This window comes from Nannospalax galili, unplaced genomic scaffold, assembly GCF_000622305.1.
Source record: "Nannospalax galili isolate Female #2095 unplaced genomic scaffold, S.galili_v1.0 scaffold853, whole genome shotgun sequence".
NCBI lineage: Eukaryota > Metazoa > Chordata > Mammalia > Rodentia > Spalacidae > Nannospalax > Nannospalax galili.
Window position 1 is genome coordinate 107,369 of NW_008332825.1, and position 20,487 is coordinate 127,855.

General features: G+C 47.3%; 1 protein-coding gene across 9 annotated transcripts in view; it reads left to right on the forward strand.

The window, feature by feature from the left end:
• Positions 1 to 20,487, forward strand: part of Lrrc20 (leucine rich repeat containing 20) — a 133,352-nt gene that overhangs the window by 74,848 nt on the left and 38,017 nt on the right. For 7 of the 9 annotated variants that reach the window (XM_029560952.1, XM_029560949.1, XM_008827788.3 and 4 more), the window contains 2 exons: positions 2,800 to 2,949; positions 17,283 to 17,450. In XM_029560952.1, coding sequence (XP_029416812.1) covers positions 2,800 to 2,949; positions 17,283 to 17,450 — 318 coding nt within the window. The remainder of the gene's footprint in view (positions 1 to 2,799; positions 2,950 to 17,282; positions 17,451 to 20,487) is intronic. The other 2 variants (XM_029560953.1, XM_008827790.3) reach the window with 1 other exon arrangement.

Consider the following 20,487-nt stretch of genomic DNA (forward strand, 5'->3'; position numbering starts at 1 on the left):
GAAAAAAAATAAATAAAGCCAGACATGGTGGTGCATGCCTTTAATCCCAGTACTTGGAAGGCAGAGGCAGGCAGGTCTCGTGAGATCAAGGCCAGCCTGGTCTATATAGCAAATTCCAGGCCAGCTGTGGCTACAGGGAGACCTGTCTCAGAAACAAAAAAAAAAAAAAACCCCAAAAAACTCCACTAAAACTAAAAGCTTATAAATAAATAAGTAAATAAGTAGAGAGCAATGGAGGAGGGCACCCTGTCAGCTTCAGGCCTTCACATGCACATGTGCACGCATACACCCCCACACATGGGAGCCTTGTGGACCCTCAGCCACCTGGACTTTGCCCTTTCCCCACCTTCCCACTCTCTTTCCTCAAGTTCCCTCACTAAAGTCACCAGCACCACTGCTCTGCCCTGAAGCCTCCTGGGTGTCTGGCGCTGTGCCCTGACTCTTCCCAGACTGGGAAAACAGCAGAAGGGATTAATAAAATTTAGGATTGGGCATGATAGTGCACACCTATAATCTCAGCACTTGGTGAGCAGAGGGAAACGGATCTCTGTGAGATTGAGGCCAACCTGATCTACATAATGAGTTCCAGGCCAGCTGGGGCTACAGGGAGACCCTGTCTCAAAAACACCAAACAAAACAAACAAAAAACACAAAAACAACAACAACAAACCCCTAGGATGAAGAAGTCTCATTGGCATTAGCTATATATGAGACTCATGGACTGGAGGAGAGAAGGGCTTCAATTATTCTATGATGAATAATCATGTTTGTTATATGATAATTTCCATATGCTTTGTGTTATTGTCACTGTTAGGAATAGGACCTTTAATAGCCATATTTTAGGCTGGGAATACAGCCCAGTGAGAAGATGTTTGCCTAGCATACACCAGGTCCTAGGTTCAACCCCCAGTGCTGTAAAACAGACAAACAAAACCCCCATATTTTATTGCTGGCACATGGGATTTTTATTGCATTTGCATATTTATTCTGAAACCATCTGCAAATGCTTGATGACCTGAGAGAGGCCAGCCTCTTTGGAGACGAGACAACAGTCGCTGAGTGAGATGGGATGGTGCTGTCACAGTCAGTGACGGCTCTGAGGGCTCAGGAGACAAAAGGCGATTGCTAGTGATATGAATGCTCCAGAAAGACTTCAGAAGAGGTGTGGACGCAGCCAGCCTTGAAACACGTAAAGGATTTGAGCCAAGTGAAGAGGGGAGGGCAGAGGAGGCAGCAGGGGGAGAAACAATACTCTAACATGCTAGCTGTTGTCCACCAGGCCCTGGGAAGTCAGGATTTTATCCAGTTAATCTTCCTGAGCACTTGCACACAGATACTATTGCTGTCATTTGATAAAACAGATGAGAAAACCGAGGCTCAGGGAACTGAAGTGATTTGGGAGAACTAGATAGCCTAATAACATAGCCTATGGCCTTTGGGTGTTTCTGTATGTACATGAGCGCGTGCGCACACACACTGACGTAGGTCAGCTTTACCAACATTGAATTCACATGTCATACAATTCATTCATGTAAAGTGTAACACCCAAGACTGGAGATGTAGCTCAGTTAATAGAGTACTTGCCCTGCATATATGAAGCCCTGGGTTTGATTCCCAGCACTGCATAAAACTGAGTGTGATGGTACATACTATAATCCCAGCACTAAAGAGGCAGGAAGATCAGAAGTTCAAAGTCATCCTTGGCTACATAGTGAGTTTGAAGTCAGCTGGGCTACAATGAGACGTAGAAGGGAGGGAAGGAGGGAGGGAGGGAGGGAGGGAGGGAGGAAGGGAGGGAAAAAATGGGAAGGAAGGAGGAAGCAATTCAGTGGTTTTGATAGTATTGAGCGAGCTATAAAATTATTACCATAACCCAGTCTGAGAACATTTCATAAAGAAACCCCCCTACCCATTAGTCACCACCCCTAAACCCGTCTCTTCAGCCCTGTGCCATTATGAATCCACGTTCTGCCTGTGGGGATTTACCTCTTCTGGATATTTTATGTACATGGAACTATACTGATATGTGGTATTTGTAAATGACTTCTTTGGCTCAGCACCATAGTTTCATGGCTCATCTATATTATAGCCTCTCTCTCTCTCTCTCTCTCTCTCTCTCTCTGTATGTGTGGTATATCGGTATGTTCATATTTTTTTTAGACAATGTCCTTCTCTGGCCTAGAACTCATCAGTTAGGCTAGGCTGGCTGACCAGGGATTCACCTGTCTTTGCCTCCCCAGCACTGGGATTATAAGCACATGGCCATCATGCCTGGCTTTTTTTTTTTTTTTTGGCATGGATTCTGGGGATCCAACTCAGAGCCTCCTGCTAACAAGGTAAGCACTTTACCAACTGAGTTATCTCCCTAGTTCCTCTAGCATTTCTTAATTGCTGCATAATAGTCCTGTTTGGGCATATTGCTTCTGGCTGGTCCATTTCTCAGTCCCTGGCCAGTTGGGTTGTTCTGCTTTCAAGCCTTGTGAACAAAGCTGCCATGGACACCTGCATGTTTTGTGTTTTTTGTATGGACACATGTCTTCATGTCTCCTGAATGAATTAGGATATGGTGACTCTGTGGTTAGTCCTTGGGGAAGTGCTGTCCTGTTCTGCTCAGTGGCTTCCCAGCTGTTGCTGGGGCATCACGTGCTTTTGAAACAAGTGATCACGAAGTACTCTTGAGATGGCTGAGTCACCCTCAGGTCTTTGATTTCAAAGGAATTTGGTTCCAATTCACATGGCTCTGGGGCAGGCTCTTGGGCAACCAAGACTGATGCCTCTGTGTTTGTTGTTTTGCTGCAGACCTGGCCGAGTGCAAGCTGGTTTCCTTCCCCATTGGCATCTACAAGATCCTGAGAAACGTCTCTGACCAGATCCACCTCATCACACTGGCTAACAATGAGCTCAAGTCCCTCACCAGCAAGTTCATGACTACCTTCAGTCAGTTGCGAGGTAGGCCCTGGGCAGCTCAGGGAGAGTGTGACCAGCCTCTGTCCCCCAGGCTCTGACCTTGTCTGAGGGATGCCTCAAGAGCCTGCCCCTGGTCAACCAGATCCATGAAGTCATTCCCAATAGTAGGCCTGGAAGAGGGACTTGTGTCCCCCTGCAGCCTGGAAATCTCTGGCTCAACTTCTGCCTCCAGTTGGCTGGGACTAAGCAAGGATGAGGGGTTGTGTCTTGGATTGATTCCTTTGTTCTAAGCAGACCAGCAGGCCCAGGCCCAGGCCCAGTAAATTCTAGGGAGACTTGAACGATTCCCTTCTCATCTCCAATCTAGCTTTCTCTCAGGCAGCTGTGACAGATGCTAGCAATGGTCGGTTATCTCTCTGGCACATACCTGATGAGTCCCTGGAGGGTGCTGGGCAGGAGGCCAATAGGTAGGCATTGTGGATCTTTTACAATGGCTCTTCTGGATGACTGAGCAGGGTGTGCTGAAACTCTGGTACTCTCCCTTCTCTAGAGATCTGCTTCTCTATCCTTCTGTCCCCATGGCACACAACTGTAACCTGGGCCCTTTTGCGATAGCACAGTTAGAGTGGCAGAAGGCATGAGAAGTCTGAGTGAGGTGGTTCCTGCCTTCTGGAGTTCTCTGTCTGCCAGGGGTATGAAAAGGGTCCATGATTCTGTTTACAGAATGCTGGTCACACATGAGTGATAAGCAAGCATATCTCAGACTATTTTACACTTGGGCAGACTTCCACAAGGAGGTGCCAATGTTGGGAGCCCAGAATGGGCAGACCTCCGTTCAGTGATGAGAAGGGGCCATGTGGTGGCTTAGGGAGCCAGGCAAGACCTTGCAAAGCCAGCTACACAGATGTGCACAAAGACAGAATTAGTATGGATGGTTGCTTTGGTCACAAAGCTTAAGTGCCTCATGGGGCTGGAGAGATAGCTCAGCAGTTAAGAGCACTGACTGCTCTTGCAGAGGACCCAAGGTTTGATTCCCAGCACCCACAATGTGACTGATAACTGTCCATAACTCCAGTTCCAGGGGATCCAACACTCTCCAGATCTCCGCAGGCATTGCAAGAAACAAATGCACTTCCATATATGCAGGCAATATACTCATACACATAAAAATAAAAATAATAAATAAAATATTAAAAGAAAAACGGGCTAGAGAGATGCCTCAAGGGTTAAGAGCACTGGCAGTTCTTGCAGAAGACTTGGGTTCGAATCCCAGCACCCACATGGCAGCTAACAACCATAATTCCAGTTCTAGATTCAATGCTTTCTTTGGTCCTGTTCTTCTATTAAATATTCTGTCCAGGTGTCTTCCTAAAGGAACCCTGGGTTTCAGTACAGACTCCTATTCACCCTGAAGTCTGGGACACTGACTGGCATGGATGAAGTGTGTGGGAAGGCCTGGTGCATGTCCTGAGCATGGGCTGGAGGCTGGAAGAACTTTCAGAGAATATCACAATGGCAGGAGAGCTTATGAGTTCAGGCCAACAGCTCCAAGGGAAAGCGCTAGAGAAAAGGCTCTGCTACAAGACTATAGTCAAACCTGTTAAAGGATGCTGTTTGAACTCCTTCTTTGCCCCCGCAATCCAAAACCCAGGATTTCAAAGGAAAGACTAGCTCCAATACTAATTGGATTTCACACAGTGGATTGTAGGCTGTAGTGGCTCAAGGGGGCTGGATCTGAGGCCCCATTTAGCTCTCAGAGATGCTTTGGGCCCACATCTTTGTTGTGGTTTCTTTTTCAACAGAAAACCCCTGTTCTTTTATGTGTGCAGAGGAGGAGGAAGAGGCACTTGGAAGCCTTTGTCCTCTTCTACACTCCTGAAGTGCAGCTGCTGCTGTATAGTACCTATTCTCCAGAGAATAATTTGCTTGTCCCCATGGTGGTTTCCAGGGTTGGGCCATTTTTAATTCTACCCTTTCTGTGTCCTTCATGCATTAAATTTTTTTATTTCTTTATTTTTATTTTATATGAATATGAGTGTTTTGCCTGCATGTAAATGCACAATTTCTGTGGAGGCCAGAAGAGGGCTTTGGATCCCCTGGAACTGGAGTTGTTAGCTGTTATGTGGGTGCTGGGAACCAAACCTGGGTCCTCTACAAGGTCAGGCAGTGCTCTTAACTGCTGAGCCATCTCTCCAGTCCCCTTCATGGATTTTTATAAAATGAAAAGGAAGACCTGGGCTGGGGATCTAGTTCAGCTAATAGAGTCCTTGCCTAGCTTGATTGGGACCCTGGATTTGATTCCCAGCACTCCAAGGGTAGAAGCAGGAGGGTCAAAGATTTAAGGTCATCCTCTGCTACCTAGCCAGCTGGAAGCCAGCCGGAGAAACAAGAGACCCTGTCTTAAAACAAAGCAGTAAGACCTGAGCAAGCTGGGGGTGGGGGGCAGATAGAATCAGTTTGAATACAAGTGGGGCCTGTAGAAAGGGGTTCCAATATCCAGCTATGACTCTTCTGTTATCTCTTCTCCTGTATCCCTATCTTTCTCCTTTCTTTTTCCTTGGTCACTTGGCTCTTTTGATTGTATCCTGGGCCTGCCAGGCCAGAGATACACCTAAGAGATATGTAAACACCTCCTAGGTCAGACCAGCAGAGAACCTTGCCTTGGAACCTGCTGTTGAGTAAGGAGCCAGCCCGGTTATTTGTACTTGGCAAAATTTCCAGGGAACAGAGCACTGGGAAGACTTGGCCGTGGAACAAAGCCAAGGCTTCCAGTCTGAGCAACAGTGAGGGCAGCTGCTGGTGTTTCGCTAGAAGCAGGTATCCTCAGTGATTGGCTAGCATTTGCTACAGGTAGCTTTAGCTTTCTCTGCACTGTCCTTAGTTTCCAATGGGGACAAAAATCAGGGAAACTTAGCCAGGTGTAGTGGCACATGCCTGTAATCCCAGCACGTGGGAGGTGGAAGTAGGAGATCAGGAGTTCAAGGTCAGCCTTGGCTACATAGTAAGTCTGACACCAGCTTAGGCTATATAAGATCCCCTCCCCCACCAAAGAAAAAAAAAATCAGAGAAGCTGGGGTTATTGAGTCCTAGCCAGTTATTGTAGGGATTAGGGTATGACTTAGTGAATTGTTGCTACAGGTAACAGTTCTAACAGTGTCCGACTTAGGTGGGCTAGTAGCTGGAGGTGATATGTTGGCTTCCTGGGTAGGTAGCTACCGGTTGTGGATCAGTGCTCTATTTTGACACTAGGTTGTACTGTTGTTAGTAAATTCAGTTTCTCATGAGCCAGGAATCATGATGCATACCTTTAATCCCAGCATTTGGAAGGTGGAGGCAGGAGGAACAGGAGTTCAAGATCATCCTCAACTACACAGAGAGCTTGAAACCAACCTGGGCTACATGACACCCTGTCTTGTTTTTTTAACATACTTCTCATATTAGTTTCTCATACTTCTGCTTTTTACCCAATCCAGCAGATGCTCACAAGTCTCCTACTGAGTTAGCTGGGGGAATGCCTGGCTGAGTGACAGGTGGGGAGCCCAAATCACTGGGTACTCAGCTTTCCTGGCCCAGTGTCTATGTCTAGTCATCTTAACCCTAGCATCACTTGAATGAGGAAAAAACTAGGAGCTAGATAGAGATGGTTTCTCAGGGTAGGAAGTTATGCTGCCTGTCTATACTGTAACATAAGGGGTTGCTCACTGAGGGGTAGCTCATGGCAGGCAGTGGCTCAAAGGCAGAAGTCAATTGTTTGCATGAATAGGAACTCAGGAAGCTCCTGAGAAAACAGCCTAAAGTGGGGATTGATAGATGAGGAAGTGTTTGCTAGATAAATAAGGGGGTTTCTGAAGCAGCCTTCAGAAGATGAAAGGTATGTTTGGAAAACAGCTGCAAAAATAGGTACAAGACAAAAGGACAAAGCAGAAGGAAGTATATCGTCAGGGACCAGCCCAAGCCAGCTGTCTGCTCAAGCAGGAACATTCGAGAAGGGCCCTGGCAGGATGGGTTGGGATGGGAAAAGGTAGTGAGAGGCATCTGGGACAGGAGGAGCATCAGGTGAGTCAAAATTGTAAAACCAGCAAGGTGTGGGAGGGAGACCGGGCTCACCATGGAGGCCCAGCCACAAGCTTATCTTCAGCCAGGTCCTGAGGGGGCTCCTGAGATGACAGTTTCATCTGCCCAGGCAGGGGCAGCAGGGCTCGAGTTGACTGAATGTTGTTATAGATGGATGAGAGTGGGCAGGAAGGCCTGGGCTGTCTGCTTAGCCAGGCTAGGTTCCTCTGTGGAGACCAAGCTGACCAAAAGACACTGCTGCAGGAGAAAAGAGGTCCGACAGCCTGGCAGAGCAGGGGCCAGAGAGAAGCTCTTTTACTCACTATAGTAGACCAGGCTGACCTCAATCTCACAGAGGTCTGCCTGCCTCTGCCTCTGGAGTGCTGGGACTAAAGGCATTCACCATCACTCTGTGCCAGAGAGAAGGCTTTTGATTAGACATTAGGGGTGTGTGAATGTCAGGGTGTGGGGGGTAAGGATGAAGGGGTGACGCCCAATCCTTGTAGTTGAGTTGAGATGCTTTTCTGTTCTGATTTTCTACCGTGATAGGCTTGCTTGAGATAGGATTTCGTGTAGCCCAGGCTGACCTTAAGCTCCATCTCTAACCCAGGATAACTTTGAACTCTTGATCCTCCTGCCTCTACTTACATATTACTAAGATGACAGGCATGTGCCATTGCACCCTGCTGCGGTGACATTGTTCTTTGCCTCTTCCTGATGTTTCCCCAAGTGTATGCTCTCAGGGCCATCACTAACAGGAAGATGCCAGCCACCCGGCAACCCAGGGAAGCAGTGTGGGCACCTGCTCAGGCCCCCCACCCCCTGCAGGGTCTATCTACTAAAGGTTCCTCCATGCATTGTTCTCACCAGCAGCTCTTTTGACTATTGCTAGAGAAAATGGGCAATTTTTCTTGATACTGCGGATAACAGTACAGGTGCATGGAGAGTTTCGTGTTTCCCTCTGGCAAGCCACCAGTGACTGGTGTAGCATTGTCTACTCTATGCACCTTGGGGAGTTTTCTTCTGCTCTGAGCCCTGCCTGAGCCTGGTGCCTGGGAGTAGACCCAGGCAGCAGATGTGGAGAAGCTAGTTTGAAATAGCTGTGTTCACACAGGCAGCAAAGTAAATGAGACAGGACCACTTCTTCAGGGTACCCCACCCAAGCTGCCACCATCCCACAGCTGGGGCAGGAATCTTAGGAAGTTCCAGGGGGACAGAGGGGGACAGTAGACAACGTGGACAGTGCCCCAGGAGGGCCTATTTATTTCCTGGGGCTCTTGGGAGGGAGGATGGGGAAGGGGTTCCCTGGAATATGATAAATCTCTGAAATCGTCCTCACACAGATCATCAGGTGGTTGGGCCAAACATGTCGAGAGATGTGATGTCATGGAGCACTGAGCTCTCACTTGCTGGTAGCTTTAGTGCCTATGTTTACTTTTTCCTCAGCTCATGTCCCTTAGTGGACAAAAGAGAAAAGATGAGGGGTTAAGAAAGGAGTCCAGCAGACACAGAAGTGGTGCCGAAGCGGGGTGCTGGAACCTTGGTTGTTCCCAAGGATCAGGTCTACCACTGGGACACATGTTTTGTGTTCTTTTGGCATTATCTGCCACTGGAGTCATGGAGCCCACTCATCTCCTCCGAGTACCCATAGAGGCAGCCTAGATGTCTCTAAGAGTTCTTCCAAGGATAAAGAAAGTGACAAGGGTGTGGCCTCCATCATCAGCTTGTGCCCTCTGTCCTTGAGGTAACTGATCCCTGGGGTTTACCTGGCTGAACTCAGCACAACACCAGCCTAAATGGTTGTGACCACTGTTTGCCCACTTCCAGATAGAAGAAGTAGCTGCTAGGGGCCAGTAGACTGACACAGCTGGAGGAAAGCAGTTCAGTTCCCTTGGAGGGGAGCTGGTGGCATCTTGGGGAGATATTCCTCTGAATGAGCAAGGGTCACCTCCTCCCCATCCCACACCTTGGGCATGTGCCAGTGTATATGGGGTGAGGGCACACCCACTGGGATGGGGGTTCTGAATCAGCTGCGTTCTCCAGGACTGGAGCTCATTGTCTCGCAATGCTGGGTGACAAAGGACTTTGCAGTTTCCTTCCACCCCTGTTCCCCCAAGCTCTCAGCATAATCTCTCTGCTGCTGTGCTGTAGTCCACTCTGCCCTCCTTCCCACACCCATCCTTTCCCTTGCTAGCTGTTCACACCCCCACCACACCTGCACAGCTCCACCACATCGTTTGAAAGACTCACCCTGTCTGCTTGCTTATTTTTGAAAAAGCAGTAGACACACACAATGCACCCATCCAGTCAAAAGGAATAATGGGGAAAAATGAGTCTCTCTCCTCCCCCATCCCCAGACTCCCAGCCCTGCAGCAGCTGCCACTGCCAGCTCTAGAGAGGTTCCAGGCCTGTGAGATAGAACTATGTTTATTATTAGTGACATTTACAGCATACCACCAAGGGCAGGTGTGGTCGTGAGCACTTTACAACTATAAAATTAGTTAGATCTTTACAACCCTGCAAGGTAGATGTTCTCTCCCTCTTTTCTTCCCTCCCTCCCTCCTTCCTTCCTTCCCTTATCTCACTCTGGCCCTAGCTCTCTGACTCTTCCTTTCTTTCAGAGAGTACAGTAACTTACCTAAGGTCACACAGTGAGAGCATGGGGCCAAGACCATTCATTAGAAAAGAATACATGTGCCATTTCACATCGTGCTTTTTTAAAAAATATATATTATTTATTATTTTTATTTTATATGTATGAGCGTATTACCTACATGCATATAAGTGCACCTCTGTCATGCAACACCCATGGAGGTCAGAAGAGGGCATCAGACCCCCTGGAACTAGAGTTATAGAGGATGGTTGGCCACCATGTGGGTGCCGAGACTCAAACCCAGGCCCTCTGCAGGAACAGCCAGTGCTCTAACCGCGAGCTCTCTCTCCAGCCCCTGACTTGGAGCTTTTTGAGGGCTTTCGAGCGTATTACCTACATGCATATAAGTGCACCTCTGTCATGCAACACCCATGGAGGTCAGAAGAGGGCATCAGACGCCCTGGAACTGGTGTTACAGATGGTTGTTGGCCACCATGTGGGTGCTAGGCATCAAACCCAGGTCCTCTGCAAGAGTAGCCAGTGCACATAACCACTGAACCATCTCTCCAGCCCACATCGTGCTTCTTCAACTTAGTGTTGTGTTTTAGAAATTGGCTCATGTTGGGCCAGCTGGGATGTAACTCAGTTTGCCTAGCTTGCCCAAAGCCCTGGATTTGATTCCCCAGCACTTCATAAATGCAGCATGGTGATGCATGTCTGTAATCTTAGCAACTGGGAAGTGGAAGCAGAAGGACCAGGAGAAGTTCATTCTCTGACACCTAGGGAGTTTGAGGCCAGCATGGGCTACATAAGACAGACACAGCAATAGCAATAAAAACTCTTATTAGGTTTTTCATGGAGGCAGAATGTTCAGCACTTCACTTTAGTCACAGATTGGTGACAGGGGTGTGATTATCCCTCCTTCTGTCACCACAAAGTGTGAGTGTAGCTTCCCAAAGCTTACTCCTGTCCCCTCCCCTTCAGCCCCTGTAGGTCGCTGGGTGTCCATGTGAAGCCTTCACAAGCCTTTGGAAGAACACTTATTGCTGTACTGACATCTGGCTCCACCATGAGGGCCCTTGCAGACAGGGACAACTGTTCAGTGATCCAGGGTCAGAGCCTTGGTTCTAGCTGAGCCTGGTGCTGCCTGAGCCTCTGTGAGCAGCCGTGTGGAGCTGGCACATTCCCTTGCAGACTGGCTGCACCATCACTGCAGGTCAGCCTTGCATGCTCCCTGGTAGAATCAGCAGGTTTTCTTCCTGTAGGGTTAATCTGAGCCAGTCTTGGCAGCTCACCAAGATCAGACTGACATAGGAAACAATAAGGAACTTGGGAAAGAGTTCCATTTCACAAACACTCAAAACCACAGCTCAGCAGGGTAATAAAGCAAGGAGCTGTTTTTCAGCCTAAGGCACCTCAGGCAGAAGGTAGAATGAGGTCGAGTCCCAGAGCCCCTGTCCATCTTGGAATCTCGGCTTTTTTCCCAGGAGCCTCCTGTCTAACTCTCAACCCTGGCAGGAAACCTCATGAGCCCCTAAGACAGCCCATTAGATCTGAGGCCCCCAACCCTCCTACCCAAGAGAGGGGCTATGAGACCCTGGGCAGATGATCTGGATGCCATGACCCAGGATGAGGAGCAAAACCTGGCCTGGCTGTGGTTGTGTCCTGGTGGTAGCCCAGCACAATAGCAAATCAGGTGGCTAAGGCTGTTTCCTCTGAAATAGAAACACTGGCTGTTCTTCCACAAGACCTGGGTTTGAATCCCAGCACCCTCATTGTTGCTAACAACCATCTGTAACTCTAGTTCCAGAAAGATCTGACATCTTCTTCTGTCCTCCATGGGCTCTGCCTGAGGCAATATACTCATGCACATAAAAATAAATAAATAAATAAATAAATAAATAAATAAATAAATAAATAAATAAATATATTTTTTTAAAAAAACAGGAAGAAATCCTAAGAGATAAAAAGGAGATATCTCCTAAGGAGATAAAAAGAAAGCAGAGCCATGAACAACTTGCTGGCCCTAATTGGTCTCTCTAAGCCTCATTTATCATTTCTGAGAATTGGGTTGTGTCAGTCTGTTATGTGTTGGCATAAGAAAATACCTAAAGCTAAGGAATTTATAAAGAGATTTAGCTCACAATTCTGGTGTCTCTGTGGTCTAAACAGTATTACTTCAGTGTCTTAGTAAGGGCCCCCAGCCCTATGTGGCATCACAATGTGGCTGAGAGTCAGAAAGGGAACCAGCCCAGTATAGAAGGGGACAGTGCATGGCATGGCCTCAATTTAAAATGACCCACATGCTTAGGAATTAATTTACCCTACAAGAAAAGCAGTATGAATCCCTTTCAAGGTCAGCACTACATGAGACCTAAGAGACTTACACTTGGCCCCACCTCTTAAAGTTCTGCTATCTCAGCACCCCCTTCCAGGGGATCTGGCTTTTAGTACAAGTACCTTGGGGGACACGTTCCAACCTGATCTCAGCTGTAGCTTGGGGAAACATCCACTCCACAGTGATCTTGTGAGGTTGGAGAGGATGCATATAAGGCACTTTGTTGTGATGGTTAAATATCCATTGTCAGTGTGACTAGATTCAGAATCACCATGGAAACCTCTGGGCATGCCTGTGAAGGTGTTCTCAGAGAGGTTTAGCTGAGGCGGGAAGACTCACCTAATGTGGGCAGCACTGTCCCATGGTCCTGTATACCAGACTGAGTAAAAATAAGAAAGGAGGGTACAGGAGAAATGACTTAGAAATGGTTATGAGCACTTTCCGCTCTTCCAGAGGACCCAAGGTCAATTCCTAGCACCCATGTTAGGTGGCTTACAACTGCCTGTGACTCCAACTCCAGGAGATCTGACACCTCTTCTGGCCTCTGCCTTCCTATTTTTCATTTGCCATTTAATGTCAAAATAAGGAAAAATAAAAACTTATGATGAATTAGACCATTTTTCTTTATTTCATATAATGCCAGTTTTAAGCACAACACTAGGGAGAGAAGGGCAGGAGGATCTGAGCTCAAGGTTACCCTCAACTTTCTAGCCAGTTTGATGTCAGTCTAGGCTACATAAAATCCTGTCTCAAAAGAAAAAACAAAAATTGGAGACAGTGCAATGGTTCAGCAAGTACAAGCGCATGGTGTGTAAGATTGATGCCCTGAGTTCAGTCCCCAGAATGAACCCACTATGGAAAGAGAGAACCAGATCCTTGAAGTTGGCCTCTGACTTCCATACATATGTCATGGCATACACACACACACACACTAATAATAAATTTTAAAAAATATTTATTATTTTTTTATGTGTATGAGTGTATTGCCTACATGTATGTGAGTGCACCTGTGTCATGCAATGCCGCGGACGTCAGAAGAAAGCTTCAGATTCCCCTGGAACTGGGGTTAAGGACGGTTTGTAGATACCATGTGGGTGCTGGGGATCCAACCCAGGTCCTCTGCAAGAGCAGTCAGTGCTCTTAATCACTGAGCCATCTCTCCAGCCCTAGTAGCATACACCTTCAATTCTAGCACTTGAAGAAGCAGGTACATCTCTGTGAGTTTGAGGCCAGTCTGGTCTACATAGTGAGTTCGAGGCCAGCTAGGACTACATAGTAAGACCCTGTCTCAAAAACAAAACATAAAACAAGATTTATTTATTTATTCATTTATTTATTTAGTGTGTCTGTCTCTGTGTATGAGTGTATGCACATATGTGTATGGGTGCTGAGAGGCCAGAAGAGGACACTGAGTATTCTCCTCTATTGCTCTCTCTACAATCCCTTTGAAGCAGGGTCTACCTCTGAACCTGGAGCTCTTGCTTTCTCAGCAAGCCCTAGTGGTCTAGTCCTCCTGTCTGTGCTCCCTTTGGAGCTGGGATTACAAGAACTTTCAGAGACATTCAATTTGTTACATGGGTACTAGGATCCAAACTAGAGTCCTCATGAGATTGCATAGCAAGCACTCTTTTTAAAAAATATTTTATTTTTATTTTATGTGTATGAGTGTTATGCTTGCATGTAGGAGAAATAAATGAATTACACTATTTATCTTTATGTCATATAATGCCAGTTTTAAGTGCAATTACTGGAGTGCTTAACTTGCATTGTGAAACCCTGGAATTAGACAACTTGTACATTATTGCTGGCTTCCAGAGGTGCTATGAGGGAGGTAAAAGACAGACTCCAGCCAGGTTTGGGCAGGTTGGAAGGAAGAAGAAATACAGGCCATTCCCAGATGTCCAGGGCCACCCAGATACCAGTGCCAGAACATGCATGTTCAGGCCTGATGGTGGCTTATGGCAGCTAGGCTCTGCTCTTAACATACTAGACTGCCAAGCTTTGCACTGGCCAGGTGTTCCTTAACCAAGAGGTCCCTCACTTAGAGCACATAGGCAACTCCAACTCCCAGATTTTTGTTGTTATTGTGTTATGGAGTTCATGATCACTGGGAAAAGACCACTCAGACTCAAAAAGTTCTGAATAAGCCGAATCTATTTAACTGGCAGGACAGCATTCTCTGAACCAATTTTGAGAATGCGGCCCTAACTGGGAGGGGATGGGAACTTTTGCAATTTTATTAGAATTAAAAAAAAAATCCTCAGGGCAGGTAAGCTTGGCAGCTGCCTTGAGGAGGAGAATCGTGGGGAGAAGGAAAGACAGCCATGAAACCATGCAGGTTTAGAGCCTGCATGGAGGTCAGACATGTGCTGACTGGAAGCCATGGCTCCTAGACATGGCTAGGAGAAGGAAGCTTTAGAAAAAGTAAAGAAATACAAGATGCTAGGGGCAGCCCAAAGCCTTAAAGAAAGTGTGTTTAGAAAAGGGATATGGAGAAGAAAAGGAGAGATTACAGGGTCTCTTACAGAGACATGTCTGTGGCTGGGTTGAGTGAGGAGTTCCGCGCTAGGAGGCAGGATTCCAGGCAGGAAAAATTCTCTATCTCATTAATGCACTAGGCATTCTACCCATCTATTTAGCATAATTTAAGGTGAACCTGCCTTCCTAGGGGTGGTCCTATGACCAGATGATTGACCAGTGAAACTGGAAAGGTGGGTCTTTCAATACACTAGAGATTTTATAGTCTTGACCAGTTAATTTATGGGGTTATTTTGCTACTCTAACACGAGAATTACATACGTGTGGTCCTCAGCTCTTCTTGAAACTTCTGACCGGGGTAGGGTCTGGGATGGCTCACCAAGATGTCTTATACAAAATGGAGGAGCTCACTGACTAGCCTGGAGCTCACTATGTAGACCAGGCCTCAAACTCACAGAGATCTGCCTACCTCTGCCTCCCAAGTGCTGGGATTAAAGGCATGGGCTACCATGCTCTGCAATTCCCAGGTTGGATTTTTGAGGGGAAGGTATTGAAACAGTGTCTCCCTGTAGCTACAGCTGGCCTGGAACTCAATATGTAGACCACACTGGCCTTGATCTCACAAAGATCCACCTGCCTCTGCCTCTTGAATGTTTAAGATTTAAGGTGTGTTGGGGCTGGAGAGATGGCTCAGTGGTTAAGAACACTATTCTTGCAGAAGACTGGGGTTCAAATCCCAGCACCCACATGGCAGCTAACAACTGTCCGTAACTCCAGTCCCAGGGGATCTGACAGCCTCTTCTGTCCTCCTCAGGCATTGCACAACACGGGTGCACTTACCTACATGCAGGCAATACACTCATACACATTAAAAAAATAATAATAAAATAAAACAACAACAACAAAAAAAGATTTAAGGTGTGTGTCACAATGCCTGGCTTTAAAAAGTCGGTTTAATTTTTTTGTTTTGTTTTTTTGAGACAAAGTCTTACTATGCAGCCCCATCTGGCCGGGAACTGGCTATGTATACCAGGCTACCCTTGAACTCATAGAGATCTGCCTGCCTCTACTTCCCAAGTGCTGGAATTAAAAGCAGGTACCATCATGCCCTGCAACTCCCAGGTTGTTTTTTGAAAATATTTTTATTTATATTATATTTTATTGTATGAATGTTTTGCCTGCATTTATGCAGGCAAAGTGCACCAAGTGTGTGCCTGATGCTGGGGGAGACCAGAAAAGGTGTCAGAGTCCCCTGGAACTATAGTTATAGGTATTTGTGAGCCACCCTGTGGGTGCTGGGAGCCAAACCCAAGTCCTCTACAAGTGCAGCCAGTGCTCCTAACTGCTGTGCCATCTCTCCAGCCCCAACTCCCAGGTTTTTGACCCTGGCCATCAGAACCTCCTGGGTACCTGGAGCAGGCCACCCACACCAGGCACACTATGCTGCTGCAGCTCAGGAGCCCTGGGCAAGGATGGGATAGGGTGGAGTGGGGAGCTACTTCACCATGCTCTACTCTGACAGTGCAGGGTACACAAGCCTGACTCAGATGTTCCCTGCTGGAGGTAGAGTGCTACATGTCACAGGGCAGGGCTTGACAGAGGCCAGGCAAGTCCTGGGGGCCCAGAGAAAGGGAAGGGATACTACAGACAGCCCACCACTAGAGGAAGACCCACATGTGAGTTCAGACTCAAAGCCACTTAGAAAACAGACTCAAGGATGAAAGCTTTCATGATGGCACGTGGGAACCAGATGCAGTGGCCTCCAGAAGGCTGAGGCAGGAAGATGGTAAGTTTGGGGCCAATCTGGGCAATATGCCAAGACCATGTTTCACAACAAAAAACAGCATACGGAGCATCCCACACATGGGATCCTGTGTGACTACTGCATTGCTTACACAGCCACAAAGCTGATACCAGGGAAAAGAGTTGAGGGACATGATGTGGCATTTCCGAGTCTCCGTTTCCTTTGAATCAGACAGGGTGGGGTGCTCATATAATAACAAGCTGCTATAAGGTCACACACAGGTGGTCTTGCGCCCCGAGTGGCCTTTTCCCACTGGAAGAGAGGCCCTGCTCTCTTTCTCTTTTTATTCTTTCCCTATGTTAACTGACATAAGCTACCACATCCCTGTAAGGCAGGGTGTATGACCAGCTCCTGTTTCCCATGAGGAACATACAGGGTACAATGACTGAGTGATGAGCTAGAGGGGTCGGGTTGGAGTTTGTGCCTGGGCAGGGAGGGGTTCTGATGCCCCTGTCATAGCCCACTGTCGATCTTCCGTCACCTTGCACGCCCCCACCCTGTTGATCTTGATTGTGTCCTTTATACCTCTTCCCTCAGGGGGCGTCCCCACGGAGTCTCTTCTTTAGCACCTTCCAGTTTCTGCCCTGGCCCATCTCTCAGCACTGCCTGGGCTAGGGTTTTCCAAAAGAGGGATTCTTCACAAGGGGCCTCCCACAGGCCACTGGTCAGCTTTGTAGCTACCACTGCAGGGCTGGAATCCACTCACATCTGGTTAGTAAAATAGCTGAGCTGAGTGAAAACGCATGACGGAAAGAACCAGGCTGCCCCTAGAGCAAGGAGGACTTTAAAGAGAGGTCATGACCCTTAGGTGGGCATATCCTGACCCATCCCAGCAAGGCCTGTGGGGAGAGCCAAGATACTTGGACCATTGTCTAAGCCCCATTTTCTGTCAGGAGAGCCTCCCTTATCTCCAAGGCAGTGGCTATAGCGTGAGTGCTTCAGTGGGCAGTGATGGGAGTATTAACTCTCCTGTAGGGCAAACAGAACCATCAGCTTGAGAGACTTTCTGTGAGGTGAGGGCGGGGGACTTTCTCATTGTTTTCCTGGCCCAGACACTGGCGGCAGGCCCCCTTCCCACCCTCATTTCCCTTCTTCCTTCTTTGTGGCAGAACTCCGTCTAGAAGGGAACTACCTCTATCGCCTCCCCAATGAGGTCAGCAGCCTGCAGCACCTCCAGGCCATCGACTTGTCCCGGAACCAGTTCCAAGACTTCCCGGAGCAGCTTACCAACCTGCCCAAGCTGGAGACTATCAACCTTGAGGAGAACGAGATAGTGGGTGAGTGGGGCCAGCCTGGGGCTCCTGCCACCAGAGTCTTTGCAGAGTGGAGGGCTCTGGAGTTCGACTTTCTCAGGTACAAGAGACACTTGAGCTGTTGGGCCAAGACACTTGAGCAGACACTGGGCCTGGGAAGATAGCCACTGTGTGGCCCTGCCACCTGCCAGGGGCCAGCTTGGATACATGCTTCCACTGTTTGGGAGACAGCCTGGACTTTGTAGCACAGTCCTGAACTTCTTGGGCCAGTGTGGGCCTCCAGCTTCCTCTCTCTAGGGCTCCATCTGCCAGCCTAGGGTGTCACCAACCTCCTTCAGCTTTACATTCAGCCCTACCTGAGTCTTCTCCCCATTTCTGAGCAGGGGCCACAAGGCAGGCATGCTCAGAACAGCCTCTCTGGGATTCTTCCTGCAACTCAGCCTCTCAAGTCCCTCACTCTCAGGTAGCATCTGACAGTTGTTTCTTAAACAGCAACCCCACCCCCTACCCGAGGCTGGGTTCTTTTGAGGTTAGGAGCACTCCTTCCCTCCTTGTGAGGCTGCTACACACACCAGGACCTTGCAGAACTGAGTGTCCTCTCCAGCTAGCATCCTAATGTCCCTTGAGAGAGCAGGCCCTCACTGGTCTCTGTGTCCTTGTCTCCTTGGCTGTTAGCTTTCTTGGTCCCATTTTACCCTCTCATTGTACCTCTAATTTAATGCTGTTCTAATGTCACCAGTGTTATCTCTGATCCCCTTTAATTCTGCTATTTCCTTCAATAAGGATTTTTTTGTCATCATTTTTGCCATTTGATTAAAAGCAAGGACTTTTGAGCAGTTTGGACAGTGTGGGGAGGGAATGCCTTGTGTCCAGTGTGGTAGTAAATGGCTGAACCTCCAGGACAGTGCAGGCCATGGGTAGGCAGTGACACCAGGTTCATAGTGCTGGGTCTGTTCTTTAATTCTTATTCTTAGTACATTTCTTTATTTCATATGCCTGTGTATGTATGTGGGACCATGGTATGAATGTGGAGGTCAGAGGTCAACTTGTAGAAGTCTGTTTTCTCTTTTTATCACATGAGTTCAAGGGATGCAACCACAGTGTTCAGGGACTCTGCAGCAAGTGCCTTTACCTACTGAGCTATCTTGAGGGTCTCTTGATCTGTTCTTTGACTAATACATGAACTTTTTATTAAAAACAACAACAACAAAAAACCTTTACGGGTCTGGAGAGATGGCTCAGTGGTTAAGAGCACTGGCTACTCTTGCAGAGAACCTGAGTTTGATTCCCAGCACCCACATGGTGGCTAACAACTGTCTGTAACTCCAGTTCCAGGGGAGCTGATGCCCTCTTCTGATCTCCGAGGGCACTGCATGACATGGGTGCACTTATATGCTTGTAGGCAATACACTCATACATATAAAATAAATTAAAAATAATAAAAATAAAATGTTTAAAAAAACTTTTACCATGGGATTTTTTTTCCCTTACATTTATTTATTTATTTTGTGGTGAGAAGGATGTGGAGTTCAGAGAACAGCTTAGGGGAATTGTTTTTCTCTTTTACCATGTAGGTCCTGGAGATTGAGTTCAGGTTGTCAGGCTTGACAGCAAGCACCTTTACCTGCAGAGTCATCTTGGTGACTGAAGAAATATCTTTGAGATTCATGAGTTACTTTAAAAATTTTTTAATTATTTTATTTTATGTGTATGAGTGTTTCACCTGCATGTATCTTAAGTGTACCATGCACATGCAGTGCCCTCAGAAGTTAGAAGAGGGCATTGGATCCCCTTGTAACTGTAGTTATGGGTGGTTGTTAGCTACTATATGTAATGTGAACCAAACTCAGGTCCTCTGGAAGAGCAGCCAGTGCTCTTAACCACTGAACCATCTCTCTAGCCCCTTACTTTAAAGCTTTGACTCAGGAAGCAGAGTCAAAAGCCAGAGGCTCTGAAACAGCCTGTAAGTACAATGAAGGATGGGTACTATATTAGTCAGGGTTCTCTAAGGAAACAGAACTGATAAAATATATATGGGGATGTATTAGTCACTTTTCTGCCGCTGTGATAGAAACACTGACCAAAGCAATTTATAGAAGGAAGAGTTTATTTGAGCTTATGGTTCCAGGGAAATTATAGTCCATCATGGCAGGGAAGCATGGCGGCAGAGGTGGCTAGAGGAGGAGCAGAGGCTAGGCTCTACATCTCAAGCTGGCACAGAAACAAGAGCAACTGGAGATTCAGCAAGGCTTAAAAACTCTCTAAGCCTACCTCCAGTGACGTGCTTCTTCTAGGATAGCCATGCCTTCTAAGATCTCCCAAAACAGCTCCACCATCTAGGGACAAAATGTCCAAATACTTGGAGCCTATGGGGGACATTTTCACTCAAACCACCACATTCCACCCCCTGGCCCCCATTAGGCTCATGACCATATACAATGCAAAATGCAGCCGGATGTGGTGGCGCATGCCTTTAATCCCAGCACTTGGGAGGCAGAGGCAGGTGGATTTTTGTGAGTTCGAGGCCAGCCTGGTCTACATAGTGAGTTCCAGGACAGCTGCGGCTACAGAAAAAAGACAAAAAAAAAAAAAGTGCAAAATGCATGTAGTCTAACTTTAAAAGTCCCCATAGTCATTACCAGTCTCAACACTACTCAAAAGTCCAGTCCAAAGTCTCTTCTGAGACTCAGGGAAATAGCTTAACTGTAAGCCTCTATAAAATCAAAAGACAAATTGCATACTCTCAACATACAGTGGAACCAAATATACATTACCATTCCAAAAGGGACGAATAGAAGCATAGTAAGGAAATATCAGACCAAAGCAAGACCAAAAACCAGCAGAACAAACACCAAACCCAGTAGCTCCACGTCTGACTTCTGGAACTTTACTTCCAAAGGGTTTAGATGGCTCAGCCTCTCTAGCTTTGCTGTGTGCAACACACATGTCTCTCTTGTGCTGGTACTACTCCCTGTATGCAGGTCTTCTTGGCAGATGCCTTACAGCTCTGGCATCACGAATGGCTTCTTGGGTTCTCCATTACCAACCCAGACTTCACTTT